General features: G+C 53.7%; 1 protein-coding gene across 5 annotated transcripts in view; it reads left to right on the plus strand.

Annotated features, from left to right (window-relative positions):
- SHANK3 (SH3 and multiple ankyrin repeat domains 3) overlaps positions 1-15,607 on the plus strand; it is a 317,497-nt gene that overhangs the window by 192,453 nt on the left and 109,437 nt on the right. For all 5 annotated transcript variants that reach the window (XR_015793568.1, XR_015793567.1, XM_088129075.1 and 2 more), the window contains one exon: positions 8,551-8,664. Coding sequence is in view for 3 of the 5 variants with exons in the window: in XM_088129075.1 (XP_087985201.1) it covers positions 8,551-8,664 (114 nt within the window). In the remaining 2 variants the exon portion in view is untranslated. The remainder of the gene's footprint in view (positions 1-8,550; positions 8,665-15,607) is intronic.

The raw sequence follows: 15,607 nt of genomic DNA on the forward strand, positions 1-15,607 counted from the left end.
CCAAGTCAGCTAGGTTGAGTCTGTAAGTCACGGAGCTCCAGCTGCCTTCAGCCTGTTTCATTGCCTGAAGATGCTCTGGAAACCGAGGGACCTTCTGAAGGATTTTGGTAGTATCTTTTCTGACTAACCAATTTTATTAAAAGGTATAAACCTTCGTGAGCTGCAGCTCACTTCATAAATGCCTGGAGTAGCAAGACTGGTGTAGGACTTAAACTGGGATGGAGAAGGAGGAGGAGAAGACCAAAGATGGAGTGGTTGTATGTGGTCCAGGCTATAAGTGATACAGATCACAGTAACTTATCAGTTAATACCTATAATGTGTTCAAAGCCCGTTGTGTGTGTTGAGACCTTCTGAGATAGCCTGGACTCTCAGTGTGTGATGCATGTGAGTTCAGCAATCTCTCGCTCAATTGTCCTGGTAAAGTTTTTTTTTTCTGAGACGGCCTTTGAAATCTGTAATTCAGCATCCTAAATGGTTGAAATGCTCCGATGCTGCTTTGTCCTCCTTGCTCTCCTTGGACTTTGTCTCCGCAGTGGTTGTCCTGCAAGACGAAGGGCATGCAGAGCCGTTGATTCGCATAGAATAGACAGGTTGCGTGCAATGGCTGGGAGAGGACGTGTTACCTTCCTCATTTCCAGCAAAGGTGGGTGACTTTCTCCCCGCCTCCCTTCAGCTAAGCTGCTGCGAGAGTGAGGCTCCGGTTCCCCCTGCCAGATGTGGGTCTCATGCCCACAGTCTGCAGCACGTGGTGTGGGGTTCACCGAGGGAGACGTTTCCTAACCAGTGAGTTGGCTAGTGGCCCATCAGTGCAGGAAGCCACCTTCCCGGGTGTTCTCTTCCATTCTGCAGCCTCATCTCCAGTCCTGAGCTTTCCTGGTTCTTCCCCATCCAGCTGCTAATGAGGTCTGGTCCTGCTTAGCTGCCTGGCATCAGTCGGAGTTGGCTGATGTTGCTATCCATGATGACACTGACTACATGGATGGAGCCCTGTCGTCTTGTGGGCTGAAACGCAGAAGTGACTGGTTCTTCTTTTCGTCTTTACGTCTTACTTTCCCGTCTTCCCAACAGCCTTAGTACTTCCTGGCAGTCCTAATTAGCTCCCCCCCCCCCCCCCCGGTGAGCTTTTCAAAATCAGCCAGGCTGGTCTTGGTGCTGCCCCGTGCTGTGACTGTGGGCAGGGGTAGCGATGCAAAACTGGAAGACCAGAACAAGGGGTAACGTGAGCAGCTTTTCCCCCCCTCTTCTTTTCAGCTCGAGGTTCCGGGGCACAAATGAGGTATGTGACCCTGTTTTGCATCCTCACAACCTACTTAATGTAGCATGGAGCTGTCTAGAGGACCTCTAAGGCTGCCCTGGAGGGAGCCTGAAGTCGTTTTCAGTCATTCAGCTGTTAAAGTGGTGTTTTCCCTTTTCTCCCAGTACAAATCTTGTGGTACGGACAATTCATGATGCTTCACGGCTGAGATCTGCCCAAGTCCCAGTGGCTGCTTAAGTCAGCTGCAAGAACACCCTCTTTGTCTTGTGCACGGGCACCGCCCACAAAATCCATTTTGGCATGGGCTGCCAGGGAGATCTGACATTGCAAAGAGTAGATCTATCAGCCAGGGGTTTTTGGGGGGGGGGGGATGATCAACGGTCCTGCATCCAACCAAAACGTTCCATTCATTGGCCAGTCAGGAGGAGCAGGAGGAGCACAGGATGAGTGGGAGGGAGTTCTAGCCATCTGCACGTGAACCCCGTCCAGGTACGGGGCTGTTCTGTTCTGTTCTGTTCTGTTCTGTTTTTTGATTCCCGACTGTCAGTCTCCCAGGAAATCAATATTTGTGCAGCGCTATTGGAATGGTGGAGAAATGAAGCAGAGGGGTGGGAAAGAGCGAGAGAAAGATTAACATTTCCCTTAAGCGAGAGGAGGCCCTTGGCCTTGAGGCGCCGGGCTCCCTCTCTGCAAAGTTGCATTGAGATGCACCAAGAAGGAGCAGATCACGCTTGGAATGCCAAGGAAGAGCCCGTTTCTTGCCCTGTTTGTTTTAATTCGGAACTGTCTCCAAGGAGATGAGAGAGTTCATTGTCAGAAAGCAAACACGCACGCACCTTTATGCATGAGTAAGCTTCAGTGCATTAATGATGATACTTCTGAGTAAACGCGCCTAGCAACACAGTAATTGTGGATTGGGAAATTAATGCAGAGTGTGCTTTGTTTGCTGTCGAAATGTTGAGAGAGATTTTACAGACTCACCCATGTTTTAATCTTTAAGATGCTCTGGAAAGTTCCCTAGAACAGCTGCTTTCCTGTACGAAGGAAGAAGCAGATAAATTTAGGATATTGGGAAGGACGAGGGTGGGCAGAAGACCCAGGACCCTCGGCCTCTTGCGCCGGAATGAGCGAGAAGTGCGCCCTTTCGGCTGACGGGCTGGTGAGGCAGGGGACAGTCCCGGGCTGAAGAGGGGTCTGCTCCAGAGCCTCCCCGCCTGTCCCTCCCCACTTGCCCTGGAAAGCTGCAGGGGGTGGTCTTTCCTCCTGTGGAGGGGAAAGGAAAGGAGACCCAAAGGTCAAGCAGCCACTGCCCTCCCACTGTCCTGCGTTGGGCCCCTGAGGACAGCGCCACGCCTGGCCTCGTGCTGGCGGCACAAAAGCTCCACAAGTCACGTCCGTGCCCTCTTCAGGTGGCTCTAGGGCAGGAGGCACCCCTTCCCCGTGGCCCCAAAGACGGGCCCCCAGGCAGGTGATTCTCTCCTGAATCACCTGCAGCGAATTCCTTGCGCTTCTCTGCAGCCTCCCTATTCTTCTTGAACATCCCTTTCCCTCCTTTCTCCTGTATCAGCCCAGCCATTTCTCGGGCTGTTTTCTTCTTCCAATGTATTTTAAGAAGTTTGAATTATTCCCCTTAATTTTTTTTTTCCTGTTTGCCAGATGCTCCTCAAATTCTTACATTGCACACTTTTTTCCGGCCAGAGCGAGCGCGGAGTTTTGTTTTCCTTTCTATTCTCAGAAGAAAACGTTCAGCCTCTTGAACTTCTGCAGTGTCCTGCTCATGACTGGAGGGCCCCGGTCTCCTCCTGGTCTCCTCCTGGATTTGGCTGCCCGGTTCTGACATGGTGGAAATTCAGTTGTGAGGTTTTAAATAACCTCCAGATGCTGTGAAGCGATAGGGCCCCATTGACCTCCTTCCAGTCTCTTTTTCACCAGGGTTCCTACTTTTTTAGAAGTTTTCTCTTCTGTAGTCCAGTGTGTCTGTTTTGGACATCTGTGACAATTTCCCATTTGCGTGCATGCTAAAATAGGAGCGCTGAGGTGATTGTTTCCTAATGACGCCATCTTGCCCCGAGTCATGGTCACCTTCTTAGGACTAAATCTAGGGCCGATTCTGTGGTCAGTTCCAAGACCAGCTGTTCTAAGATGCCATCCTTTAGAGCAGGGCTTTTTCAGGTCATGGAACTTGGTAGGTAAAAAGATAATTTCCCAGAACCCCTGCTCAAGAAGCAACAGTCTGGTGATCAAAACGGGCTGGGCTCAAGTGAACTCTTTTTTTTTATTATTTATTTATTTATTTATCTATCTATCTATCTATCTATCTATCTATCTATCTATCCATCCATCCATCCATCCATCCATCCATCCATCCATCCATCCATCCATCCATCCATTGGTATCTGATGGAACTCCAGGAGTCTACGGAACACAGTCTGAAAAATCTTGATTTAGAGTAGCTAGAATTTTGGTTTTGTTCTCATGCCATACGTGCATGCACCCAGTCTTCATGAAGGTAATTGAAGTCCCCCATTACTATACAAAAAATTCTTTTATTTCAGCATCTCAATACCACCCTCAGCATTTTGATCAGGTGGGCAACAGCATATCCCTAGGTCTAACTGAGTTTTGCAACCAGATGTTGCCACCAGCTGCAATTCTGTGAAGGAATCTGGTCCTCCCGTGTGCCCCTTCGCTGGATCTTTCTGCAAAATTTGTCTGCAGGAATAACCATCTACTCCTGATTCTCTGCATTCCATCAGGTTTCTGTTAACATTCACAATATCGCTATTGTCATTTGCGATCAGGTGCTCCAATTTCCCCATCTTGTCTCAGAGACTTCTAGCACTGGCATAGAAACACTGATACATTATTATGTTCTTTTTCAGAGGTTGCTGGCATGAGCTTTTTAGGTGGTCTTTTTGTCTCCTAACTATGATATCCCTCATTAATCCACCTGCAACATTGGCCCTGTCTCAACCCCGCAAAAGAACCACAAATCATGCAGCCAAAATTTGGTAGTAAAAAGATTAATTTCAGTGTGATTTCAGGCACTTTCGTTAAGGCTGCAGATCCCAAAGGCCTCCTCGTGCCATTCTCTCTTATTTGGGGGAAGACAACACACGCAGACACGCTGATGCCAAGGACAGAAGGGAACGTGTGAGCAGCGAGCGCATGGCGTGGAAGCAGAGGTGCTTCGGAAGGATAGAAGGATATGGAGAGGCCCAGTGAATAGTGCTGATTAAGCGTGATTTAGTTCTTCTTGTATCAGCTGCCTCTCAGTTCTTTGGCTTACCGTATGTTGTTTCTTTTCTGTACTCTGCATCATGTGGCTTACCTTGATGGAGTCGTCCACGTGCAGATACGAAAAGAAAAAAAACAGAAGAACAGTCACTGTGCCCTGAGGGTCGCAGGGGGCCAGAGGCCCCGTGACCACTGCTGGGGACTTGCAGTAGTCCATAATCTCGAGGACTGCCCAGTCCCTCCACTGAGGAGGCAGGACATGACTTTTCTGTAGGGGTGCGGGCACCTGAGACCTCTTTATACCACTTCACCTTTAAAAAGTCCCCTCCCCGGCCCACGCACAGGTTCCCAACCCTCAGCGTTGAGGTCCAGCTGTCTGGCCAGCCTCTGGTCCTTCTGTAAGAATTGCTGCTCACGGAGGGAGGGGAGGGGGCCGAAGTGGAGTTTGGGCGCTTGGCTCCCTCCTCCCTGTGGGTGCCAGCTGCTGCTGAGAGCATCAGCCTCCCATTTGCATTCCGACGAGTGCCCCCCCCTTTGCTGCAGCCATTAACACCTATTGATGTATAGCTGAATGCAGCTTGGCGGCTGAATTGGCTCCCTCTTCCCCCTCCCTCTCGGCACGTGTGCGCTCCCTGCATAATCATCGTATGCATTTATTTAAGCGGGCGTGTGGCCTTTCTACTTGCAAGATCTTGCTAAGAGCCTCACTTGATTCAGTCATATGGAATGATACAATATACTTAATTAGAAATATACAGGATTGTTAAGAAGAAACGATGGCCGGGGCCAATTCTTTTTACCGTCGGTGAGCATCTTTCAGTCTGGCTGTTCTCTGCACTGACACGCACTCGCCCGGGCCGAAGGGGTGGGCCAGCACAGCCCTTTCCTGCCCCGCTGGAAATAGCCCAGGAAGCCGGGCAGCCCCCCCTTGATCAGCCCCGGGGCCAGGCTGAAGCATCCGGGACGGAGGGTGTCCCGCCTCCACCAGAATACGTCCGGTGGGGGTGGCTCATCCTCCCTTTCGGTCCTGGGGGTTCCTTACACTCTGGCACGCGGTCGGAGCCTCCCTTCTGCAACCCACCTACGTCCCGCAGGCCGGAGCGAGAGAGGACGGGCCTTGGCCTTCCTCCTCCGTGGGAAGCCCTTTGTTGGCTCTTTCAGGGCTCAGCGTGTCCAGCTCCTCCCGCCCGTCACAGAGCTTCACTTCTACTCCCCTTCTCTGAACTTGTTCCTGGACCCCTCCTCAAGGGTGGTGTCCAGAACTGGACTCTGGACTTGAGTCTGAACAAGAGAGAACGGAGTGAAATGATGACTTCCTGTGATTTGAAAATGAGACTTCTGTTGACATAGCCTAAAATCGCATTGGCCTTTTCTGCAGCCACATCACACAGAGGCCTGATACTCAAGTTGCAGTTAACTCCCTTTCTTGGATCTTCTTTGTATGTTCTGTTACCAAGTCATCCTTTATCTTTGCATTTGATTTTTGTTTCCCAAGTGAAGAACTTTCCACTGGTCTCTATTAAATTCCATTTTGTTAACTTTCAGCCCGTTTTTCTATCAAGATTGTTTTAAAAGTTATTTCTGTCTTCTCAGGGTATTAGCTCTCCCACCTGGCGCTCTTTTATCTGCAGAGTTGATCATTATTCCTTCTATTTTCTCATCCAATGCTCTCATAAAAATATTATCCAAACCTTGTGCACCTCTCCCTAATGTGATCAAGAGCTATTGATGATTACACTGTGAGTACCATTTTTAACCAGCTCGGAGCCCGCCGTTTAGTTGTCATGCCATCCAGCCCACCTTTCGCTGGCTTGCTGATCGGCACATCAAATGCTTTGCTGGAGTTGAGTTATATTACGGCTTTCAGAATCCCCACAATCTATTAAGGAAGTTACCCAGTCAAAAAGTGAGAGTTTGGTGTGGCAAGATTCACTTGCGACAAATCACTGCTGATTTCTGGCGACTGGTGCATTACTTTGAAGGGGCTTGCAAAACAATCTCTTTATGATCTGCTCCGGCATCTTCCCTGGTATCCATCTTAGACTGGCTGGCCTTTAGCTTGCTAGATCTTCCTTGTTGCCTTCTGGAAGAGCGGGACGACATTTGGCGCTTCCCCAGTCTCAGGATTTCCCAAAGATAGTCGGAAAGGCTTCGTCCAAGCCATCCCCTAGAATGCAGCTTATCTGGCCTGGGGTCCTGCAGAGGAAAGGCGCGCTCCCTGGCCAATTGCCTCCGAGCTCTTTGCAGTCCTCAGCTGGAACGCATCTGTTCGGTTGAAGAGACCGAGCCAGAATAGTTGAGTAGCTCTTCGATGCGGGGCAGCATTTTGCTGCTTTCACGGGGCATCTGGTACCCCTGCTTCTCTTCTTCCCCTTTTATTGGGAGCCTGTCGATAGAAGCCCGTTTTGTGGTCATTGCAGCCTTCTCCTAGCCTCAGTGCGCACGTGCTTGAGCTGGAAGCTGGGTGGTTTGGCCCCAGCCCAGCAAAGGCCGACAACGGGAACTTCGCAATGCAGGGCTCTTTCCCGCCACCTGCGGTCATTTGCATGCTGGCTGGGGGATTCTGGGAGTTCCATAAAACTGGAACGCTCTCACCCCAGAGGTGCGGGCAAAATACCTGTTGACTTGTCGGAGCAGCCAAGAGCCTCATTCGGACTTTAGGTTAAGGGATAGGCGCCCTTGATATATCCGTACTCTTGGGGTTGGCTCCTGTTACTTATTTAGGTTTTTAATGCTTCCTGGGGAGGCTTTGTGGCAGCGTCTGCTGGGTTGGGGCAGGCTACCAAGCTTCCAAAGGAGAGAATGAAATAATGACGCTCCCACTCATTTGGCTAAAATATGGTGGCCTCGGCTCTCGTTCCTCACCAAGTTCTGTCGGGGTGGGGGGAATCCTCGCCTCCTTCCTGCCCCTTTAATGAAGCTGAAGCTTGCTTCAATCCAGGCCTTGGCCGATGGCCTCCTAGCCCCCCACCCCACCCCCCAGTTGGGCCAAGCTCCCAACTCCCAGTGCTTTTCTTAGTCTCGTCCCCCTCCTGCTTAGCTGAACCTGGGCGGGCAAGGAGGTCTCCTTCCGTCCTCTCCGGTTCCCCGAGGACTGGTGGGGAAGGGGGGTGGCAGCAGCAAAGGGACATCATTTTACCCCCACCCCAGACACAGTGAAGGGGCTGGACGGCCCAGGGCGCCTTTTCCTCCTTCCAGGGGCAAGGGGGTGGCGGCCATCAGCAGGAGGACAACTGGGCCCCCCACCTGTCAGGCTGGCAATACTTCCTCAACCCGTTTCGGTCGAGAGAAACACCTCGGCCGACAATGGGACAGCCACAGAGGCAAAGAGCAGGAAGGAGTCGCCCGCCCACCTCCAGGGCTCCCAGAAGGGCTCAGAGGCCATGCGAGCCCCAGGAGTCTCTGCGCCCGCCCTGGCCAGAAGCTGAACGGAGCCCTGATTCTCAGGTCTGCGGGGAGGGCCACACTGGACCAGCACGTGTGCTTCGGACCCGCCAGAGGGAGGCTCGAAAGCCCAAGAGGACTCGCCCAAGTGGCAGAGAGGCTGGGGTGCGACAGGGCAGCTTGCTCCGTTGAGAGGTTAATGCCCAGCACCCTAATTCACGCTTCCTGGGCCGCTTTGCAAACAGGAAACCGATTCTCCCTTCACTTCAGCAGTTGTCGGAATTTTAGGGTGTAGCTCCATCAGAAAGTGCCTACTTTGGGCAAAATGGTATTTGTTAGAGGAAGCAGTGCACCACCAGGCATATGTTGGGGGCTAGGCAATACAAAAGTGTTTGCAAGAGGGTACAGATTGCAAAAATGCCAAAGCGTACGCCAATTTTCATACAAATGAAAGTGTATGTCTGCTTTGAATAGATACTCTGTCAACAGGCCTATGAATGGAAAATGTGAACATTACAGGAAGCGAGAGGTCAACGTGGGTCTGCAGTGAGGCGTCTCACGGGGGCACGTGGCATGGTGGGATCTTGTCGCTGAGGGAGGGGCACCCTTTTCTGCCCTCTGTGTTCATGCTTAGCATCACTGGGTCTGACTCTCCCCCCATTTCCCCCCGCAGTGCTCAGCATTGGAGAAGGAGGCTTCTGGGAAGGAACCGTGAAAGGGCGAACAGGCTGGTTCCCGGCAGAATGCGTCGAGGAAGTGCAGATGAGGCAGTTCGATGCCCGACCAGGTAAGAGCCCTTCAGGGCAGAGGGGAGGAGGGGCAGCCAGGACCGGCGTTTGCCAGCCCCAAAGGCCGCTACGCGCGAGGGTCTGAGGGCTAAGGCCTCGGCTGTTTGGTTCCAGGGGGCCCTCATGGTGCCAAGGGGGCCTCTGGAGGGCGGGGGAGGGCTCCCGTCATAGGCTGGCTCCAGGGCTGCTGCCCCTCACGGTGGCACCAGCCCCTTTTTTGTCTTCGGTAACTGAAGTTCTGCCTTTAGCCGAGGAAATGTTGTTGCTCCTCATCCTGATTCACAGCCCCTGTCTTTCCCCACTTCTTTCTCCCTAAATATCCTTCCCCATAGATTTCCCCCATCACCTTAACAACCAACCTGTACAGTAGACTGGGAAACAGCTGCATCTTCATCGATGCCCCTGAAACGTTTCTGGTCCGTTCAAAGGAATTGCAGAGTAGGGACAGCCGGGTGCCTTTTCGGGCCCAGGGGATCCGTTGAATCAAGGGAACACCTGCCTGCTGGAAAAGGCTTGGAGATGCCATGCCCAAGCCGTTCCCCCCAGCAGGGTTGCAAACTAGAAGGTGAAGCAGACGTTGTGTGGGTTCCCAGCTGCATGGGTCCTGGGTGTGTTACCTCTGAAGGTGAGAGAGAGAGAGAGAGAGAAAGCGGATCCTATGTGCGCTTCCACGTGATGCTTGTGACAAGCTGGCTTTGAGTTGTGCCTTTCTGAGGTGACCTAGACTTACGCTCAGAAGATAACGGAAGCATCGTCCAAAGGTGGCTGCTGTCTAGAAATAACATACAGAAATTGTCCTATACTTGGAGGGAACCACCAGATGTAGGGTTCTGCATTGTCTGCAGGGTGGCAACGGGGTGGCTAGAACCAAGGCAGAACATGGAGCTTTGTGGGCACCGGTGAACATGAACATGAGATGATGTTTTCACACATCGCAAAGCTGTTTTGCACGCAAGAGTCCTTTGCAGCGATCGCCTTGAGCATCGCTGTAAATCTTATGAAGTAGGAGGGCTTTGTTCTGAGATGCTGAACTGAGACTGAGAAGGGATTCTCCTGAGCCAGCCCGCAAAGGAGGCGGCTGCGGTGGGCTAGGAAACCAAGGCATTCCATTTGTGGCAGGAAGCGTTGGCACACATGCCAGCCTACCCACTGCCATGCTCAAGGTGGGTCTCAGCTGTGATGTTTGTCATCTTCTAGTGGTTTTGAGAACCCTTCTGTGTGAGGAGGAGCAGTTAGGAGGCTAATGCCAAAAAAGGAGAGCTCCCCTGTGAGCCCGGTAACCAGATAGAAGCAAATATGTGCAGCTCAGGGTTGAACTGTGGAGTCCTCGGGGTTCTCTGAGCTTGGTTGTTTTCTTGCAAACGTTTTGTTGCCTGGCTAGGTAACCAGATGCTGGAGGGACCAGGAGCTGCTCAGCGGCCTCCTTTGGCCCAGTGCACCCACATTCCCTTCAGGGCTAAGCTGCGTCATCCCAACGTGGGTCCAGGATGGTCCAGGAAAGAGGGCTTTGGGTGGGTGGCTCTGGTACTAAAGCCAAGTGAGACAGGGCCTCTTTCACACAGCCCACCAACTGCAGCTCAGACACCCCACCGACTCTTTGTAGAGGACATGTCCTCCTGACACAGCCCTGGTCTCATCCTCAGCCTGTCACGAAGTCAGTCTAAAGTGGTCCTTAGCCGTGCCAGCTTTCCCCCAACACAAGCCATGGGGAATAGACATATGACACTCGCTCACAAGTCTTGGTGGGGACACGGTCACTGGCATCTGCTGAGCTTTACTGGTAGTTGAGGCTGCTGGGGCACTGCTCTCCATGGACATTTGGACCTGGACTGCAGGAGAAATCCGACTCCATTACTGGTTTTCGGTGGTATTTCTCTATTTAGGATATTCAGGCAGCAGAGTAAAATTGACATGAGTTGTGTCCGTTCCCCTTTTAGCCCAGGTTAGAGGAAGACCAGTAAACCTGTTTATCAGTTTCCTATAGAGGAGTAAGGAGATGACCTTGAGGAAAATATGCCACAGCCATTAGGAGAAGATCCACTTAGCCCAGAAGAACAGGAAGGAGTGAGGAGCAAACTCAAGATTTCCCCCCCTCTTGATTCTCTCTAGTACAGGTAGTCCTTGCTTAACAGCCACAATAGGGACTGGAAAATTCGTCGTCAAGCAGGGAGGTCGTTAAGCGAGGCATCACATGACTGGCTCTTGAGCTCCTTCCTTGTCCATCACCCCACGGCTGATTCCCTCCCGAGGGGTGAGAGGCAGGAAGCCTTTTTCTCAGCTGCAGCACCTTCCAGTTGCAAGGAAGAGTTGGGTGCCCGGTGGCCTTATTCGGGGCGCAATCCCTCCTGGTCTAGGATTTCCTTCTAGAGGCCTCAGATTACAAAGGTGGCAGTCTTTCCCTTCCTTTCTGGCATCCGATTGCAGAGGTGGCAGAGGCAGAGCAGGGTCTGTGGCCCTGGAGAGAAGCTCCGTGGTGTCTGAAAGCCCCGCGCCGCAGGCTGGTGGTGGAATGAGGCAGAGCAGACCTTGCTGGGAGGCCATTGCTCCTCATGCCCTCCAACGCTCACCACGTCCTGGGACTGGGAAATGGCTTCAGCAGCAAGGAAGAGATCCCGGGAGGCCAGATCCTACTTTTGCTTCTGTTTATTAATGAGGAGCCTTTCACAGCATCTGCCTGGGTAGGACTTGCAGGGGAATGGACTGAATTTCAGAAACTTGGTGTGTGCCTCCAATTGAAAACTAAGGAGTGGACAGGGAAGAGGCGCTGCAGTCAGTGAAGAGGCAGGGATGTGCAGAAAGGTCCTTGTGCAAATGCAGGCGAACAAGGATTTCTGTGGGTGGCTTGGGCTTTAATCAACTAGGTTGCAGAGGAGGCTTTCTGTGGGAGGGAGGTGGATGCTGGACAGGTGTTGCAAGTGAAGTGAGACGAATGGGGCTTAGAGACAGCCCGGATGCCCCAGCTCCAGGCAGTGGGGTTTGGGGCAGCAATGAGTCCCTGGCTTGGAATTAATTTCTACATGCAGCTGTTTGCTGCAGTTGCCCGAAGAGGTGTCAGATCCAGCAAGGGCTGGTGATGGGAGGATTCCAGCTGTTTCAAATGTGTGGCTTTGCTTATAAAGCCAAGCAGGAGAGCTGCTGCTTCTGCAGAACCTCTAAGAGAGCGTCTCTCAACTCATGCCTGCTACGCCCCCTTCATTCCAGCCCCAGCTAGCTGTGTGATTCCAGAGGGAGGGGCTGGGAACATAGCTCAGCTCGTGCCCCTTGCCTCCCTGGAACCCCTCCTCGGTGGAGGTATCTGGAAGCCTTGGAGCTGTGCTCAGAAGCGCCTGCAGCAACTGCCCTGTTGGAGGAGGCGGTTGGGTCGCTGTAAGCTCCAGAAAGGGCCAGGAATGGGCCGACCTAGGCAGAGGTCAAGGAGCTGAGCTGCCAAGACAACCCAACAGCGAAAGCTCTTTTGAAGGACTGGAGCCCCTCCCACGATCTTGCCCTCCTCTCTTGCCAGCTGCTGGAAGGATGCAGCAGATCTGATCTTCCATCTGGACCCATTTTTAGTGGTTCCCATGAATCAACAAGCCAGCTTTGCAGGAGGAGAACCTTGTTAGTTCGGTAACAAAAACCCAGGAGGAGCCTAGGAGCACCTTTTCCAACTCACAAATTTTACTAAAAGGCAGAAGCTTTCGTGAGCTGCAGCTTCTGCCTTTGAATAAAATCTGTGGTCAGAAAAGGTGCTACCAGACTTCCGATTTTCAGCCAGTACCATGTCAGTGTGTGAGGGCAGTTTTCCCTGCCTGTCCTTGCCCGTCCCGTTCGCCCCTCGGGAGAGTGGATGGAAGGGAGAGGCACGACTGGGTGATGGATGAGGAGTCCAGACCCACCCAGTATTCTCTCTCTCCAGCAGTCTCAGTCATTAGTCTCAATTACCTGGGATGAAGGGAGCCCTGCGGGGCTGGGCAGCCATCTTGCGGTCTTGAGCAGGAGGGGACAAGAAGCTGGCTCTGTGGCCTCCAACTTCAGAGCAGCTGGAGAGCCGCAGCGCCTGTCGTGTCCGGGCAAAGGGCCTCAGTCCTGATGGTCCTTCTGCAAAGAGCTGCGGGCGTGAGCAGGGTGCATCCGCAGAATGGCCCGGGCGGGGCAGTGGGCAATCGGGCGGGCAGAGGTGGGTTGGCCCAAGGGGCAAGAGGATCCCTCGCCTTGCAGGCAGCATCCCAGGTTGGGTTCGACAGCTGACGCTGTGCTTCCTACTGCTTTTCCTTTGCTGGACCATATTCACCTTTCCCTCCAGAAGCTTAGGACCCCTCCGCCCATTTTTCTTTCTCACAACAACAGAAGGAGAGTGAGTGGTCCAAAGTCCCCAGGGAGCTTCCACGGCTGACAGGACCTGAACCTGGGATGCCCTCGTGAGAGCCTGGCCCCTTCGCCATGGGCCCACCCGGCTCCCTTTTACCTTTGGATGATGAACGGCCTTTGCCCAAAGGCCCGCTCCTTGTGGTGGCTTCCAAGCTGCTGCAGTTTGCATGGGAGGAATGCTGGTTTCATTCATAGGCATCTTGCCTGCGGCTCTGGAGTTTCTGTGCAGCCATTTTGCTGATGGAGGTATCCACCATGAATTCGACCAGTGCAGTCCCCCAGTCGTACAGCATGTTCCAGGAAGGTGGGCTTCCCTTTGTCCATCCAGAATGGCCTGCCTGCCTACTGTACTGGACAGTTCCATAGAGAGGGTGATGGGTGCTTAACAGCTGTCTCTGGGTCATCCCCTTGATAGTAGCTTGTCTGGAGCCAATCTAGCCTGTCCAGCCTCCTGCCGCGCTAAACCAGATACAAAGCTGAGCCGAAGCCCAGGGACGCCTCCCTCTCAAGCCCCCAGATCTTCCTTGCGCTCTGCCTCATCCTCTCCTGCTCTGGCTCTGGGGGAAGGAGGCACCTGGCCAGGATGCTGAAGGAGCATCAAGCCCTGAACTTCCCAACTACTCACAGCACACTTCTGCACTGCTGGCTTTAATGTCAGCCCCCAGTCCATCTTCCCTCCTTGCAGGAGCTCCCTCTTTTCTGTGCACAGACTGTTTCAGCACATTCTGGAACCCCCCTGCTGCTTTGTGCTGCTGGATCATTGTTCCTCAGTGGGGCAGAGAGTGTGAGATTTGCCCCGTTCGACAGAGAAACTCTCGTGACACGTGTGGTTCACAAAGAAGGTTTACTCATGCGTAACGTAGTAGTCACAAGCAAAGCCAGGACTGGCTTGGTACAATTGCATCACTTGTTATATTCCCCCCTTCCCGCGCTTTTTCCCGCCTCGTGATCGCGTTGCGGCTGTGGGCTATTAGGCCCCCCAATGTCCCCCCTGATCGTTCATGATGGCAGGGTCGGTCAGAGTCCATTGTCCTTGATTGCCAGTCCCCCTCCGGCTGGGTTGGTCCCTCCCTGCTACGTGCAGACCCGCGGGTTCTGTGCTGCGTTGCGATCTTGTTTCGCTGCCCTGCGGCCCCGTTCCTTGCTTGCTCGCGCCGTTATCAGTTCATAGTTAAAAGCTTCCGCTGCGGTTTTCCTGTTTAGCTGGCCGCAGGTGGCTCGTTAATTAGCGGCGCTTTCGGTTCCTCTTTTCCCCGCTAGCTACCGCCGGTGGATTCCGCGTGGTCTGGCTGCGAGCTTCCCTGCAACCCCGTGCTTCCCTGAAGCCTCGTGCTGACCGAACCTGACATGCCGCCCCCCTGACGACAACTCCCCCCCCTCGGTCCTATTTCGGCTTCCCGGGGTATTTACTGTAAAAGTCCCGCACTCGGTCCGGCGCCCTTATGTGGGTTTTACTCACCCATTCGCTGTGGGACTTGGGGAAATGTTTCCATTGCACTAGGAGCTGGGTCTGCCCCTTGTGCCTCCGGGCGTCCAGTATCCGGTTGATTTCGAAATGCTGCTCCCCCCCGACCATGATGGGTGGTGGTACTCCCTCCGCCTTGTGCCAGGCGTTCCCCGGCTGGTGCAACTTTAGCAGGCTGCAATGGAACACCGGGTGGATCTTCCCGAGGCTTTTCGGGAGTGTCAGCCTGACGGTCACCGGATTGATGACCTCCGAAATGGGGAACGGCCCCACAAACCTCGGGCTGAGTTTTTTCGATGCCTGGTGCGTCTTTAGGTTTTTGGTTGACAGATACACCTGGTCCCCCACTTTCCACTTTTCCTCGGGGAGCCTCTTGCGGTCCGCGTGCTTCTTGTAGTCGGCTTTGGCTCTTTGCAATGCCGCGTGCGCCGCTCGCCGGGTCTCGTCGATTTGGGCGAACCAGGCGTCCAGGGAGTTGATCTGGGATTCCGGCTGAGGCAGCTCCGGCATGGGGACGAAATCTCTCCCGGTGGCTACTTTGAACGGAGAGAACCCGGTGCTCTTGTGGACGGCGTTGTTGTATGCCACCTCCGCGAATGGTAGTAGCTCCGCCCAATCGTCCTGTTGGTGCCCCACGTAGCAGCGCAGGTACTGTTCGAGCCCCCCGTTCAGGCGTTCCGTGGCTCCGTCCGTCTGCGGGTGCGCCGCGGAGGATAGGGCTTGTCTCGTCCCCACCCGCTTCAGGAACTCCCGCCAGAACCGCGCGATGAAGTTGCCGCCCCGATCGCTGACGATACGTCGAGGTGCGCCGTGGAGTCGGTAGACATGTTGCACGAACAGTCTCGCCAGCCCCTCGGCCGTGGGGACTCGCCGGCACGCTACAAAGTGCGCTTGTTTGGAGAATAAGTCCGTGACCACCCAAATGGCGGTCTTCCCCTTACTCTCCGGGAGCTCCACTATGAAGTCCATGGCGACCTCTTGCCAAGGGCCGTCGGGTTCCGCTACCGGCTGGAGTAGGCCTCTAGGTTTGCCTTTGGCTCCTTTCGCTGTTGCGCACACCGGGCAACCCCCGAGTACGCCTCCACGTCCTTCCGGAGCGTGGGCCACCAAAACTGCCGCCGGATTAAGTG

This window comes from Python bivittatus, unplaced genomic scaffold (assembly GCF_059951505.1).
Source record: "Python bivittatus isolate LINGU-HERP-01145 unplaced genomic scaffold, Pbiv_v1 ctg000730_np1212, whole genome shotgun sequence".
Classification (NCBI taxonomy): Eukaryota; Metazoa; Chordata; class Lepidosauria; order Squamata; family Pythonidae; genus Python; species Python bivittatus.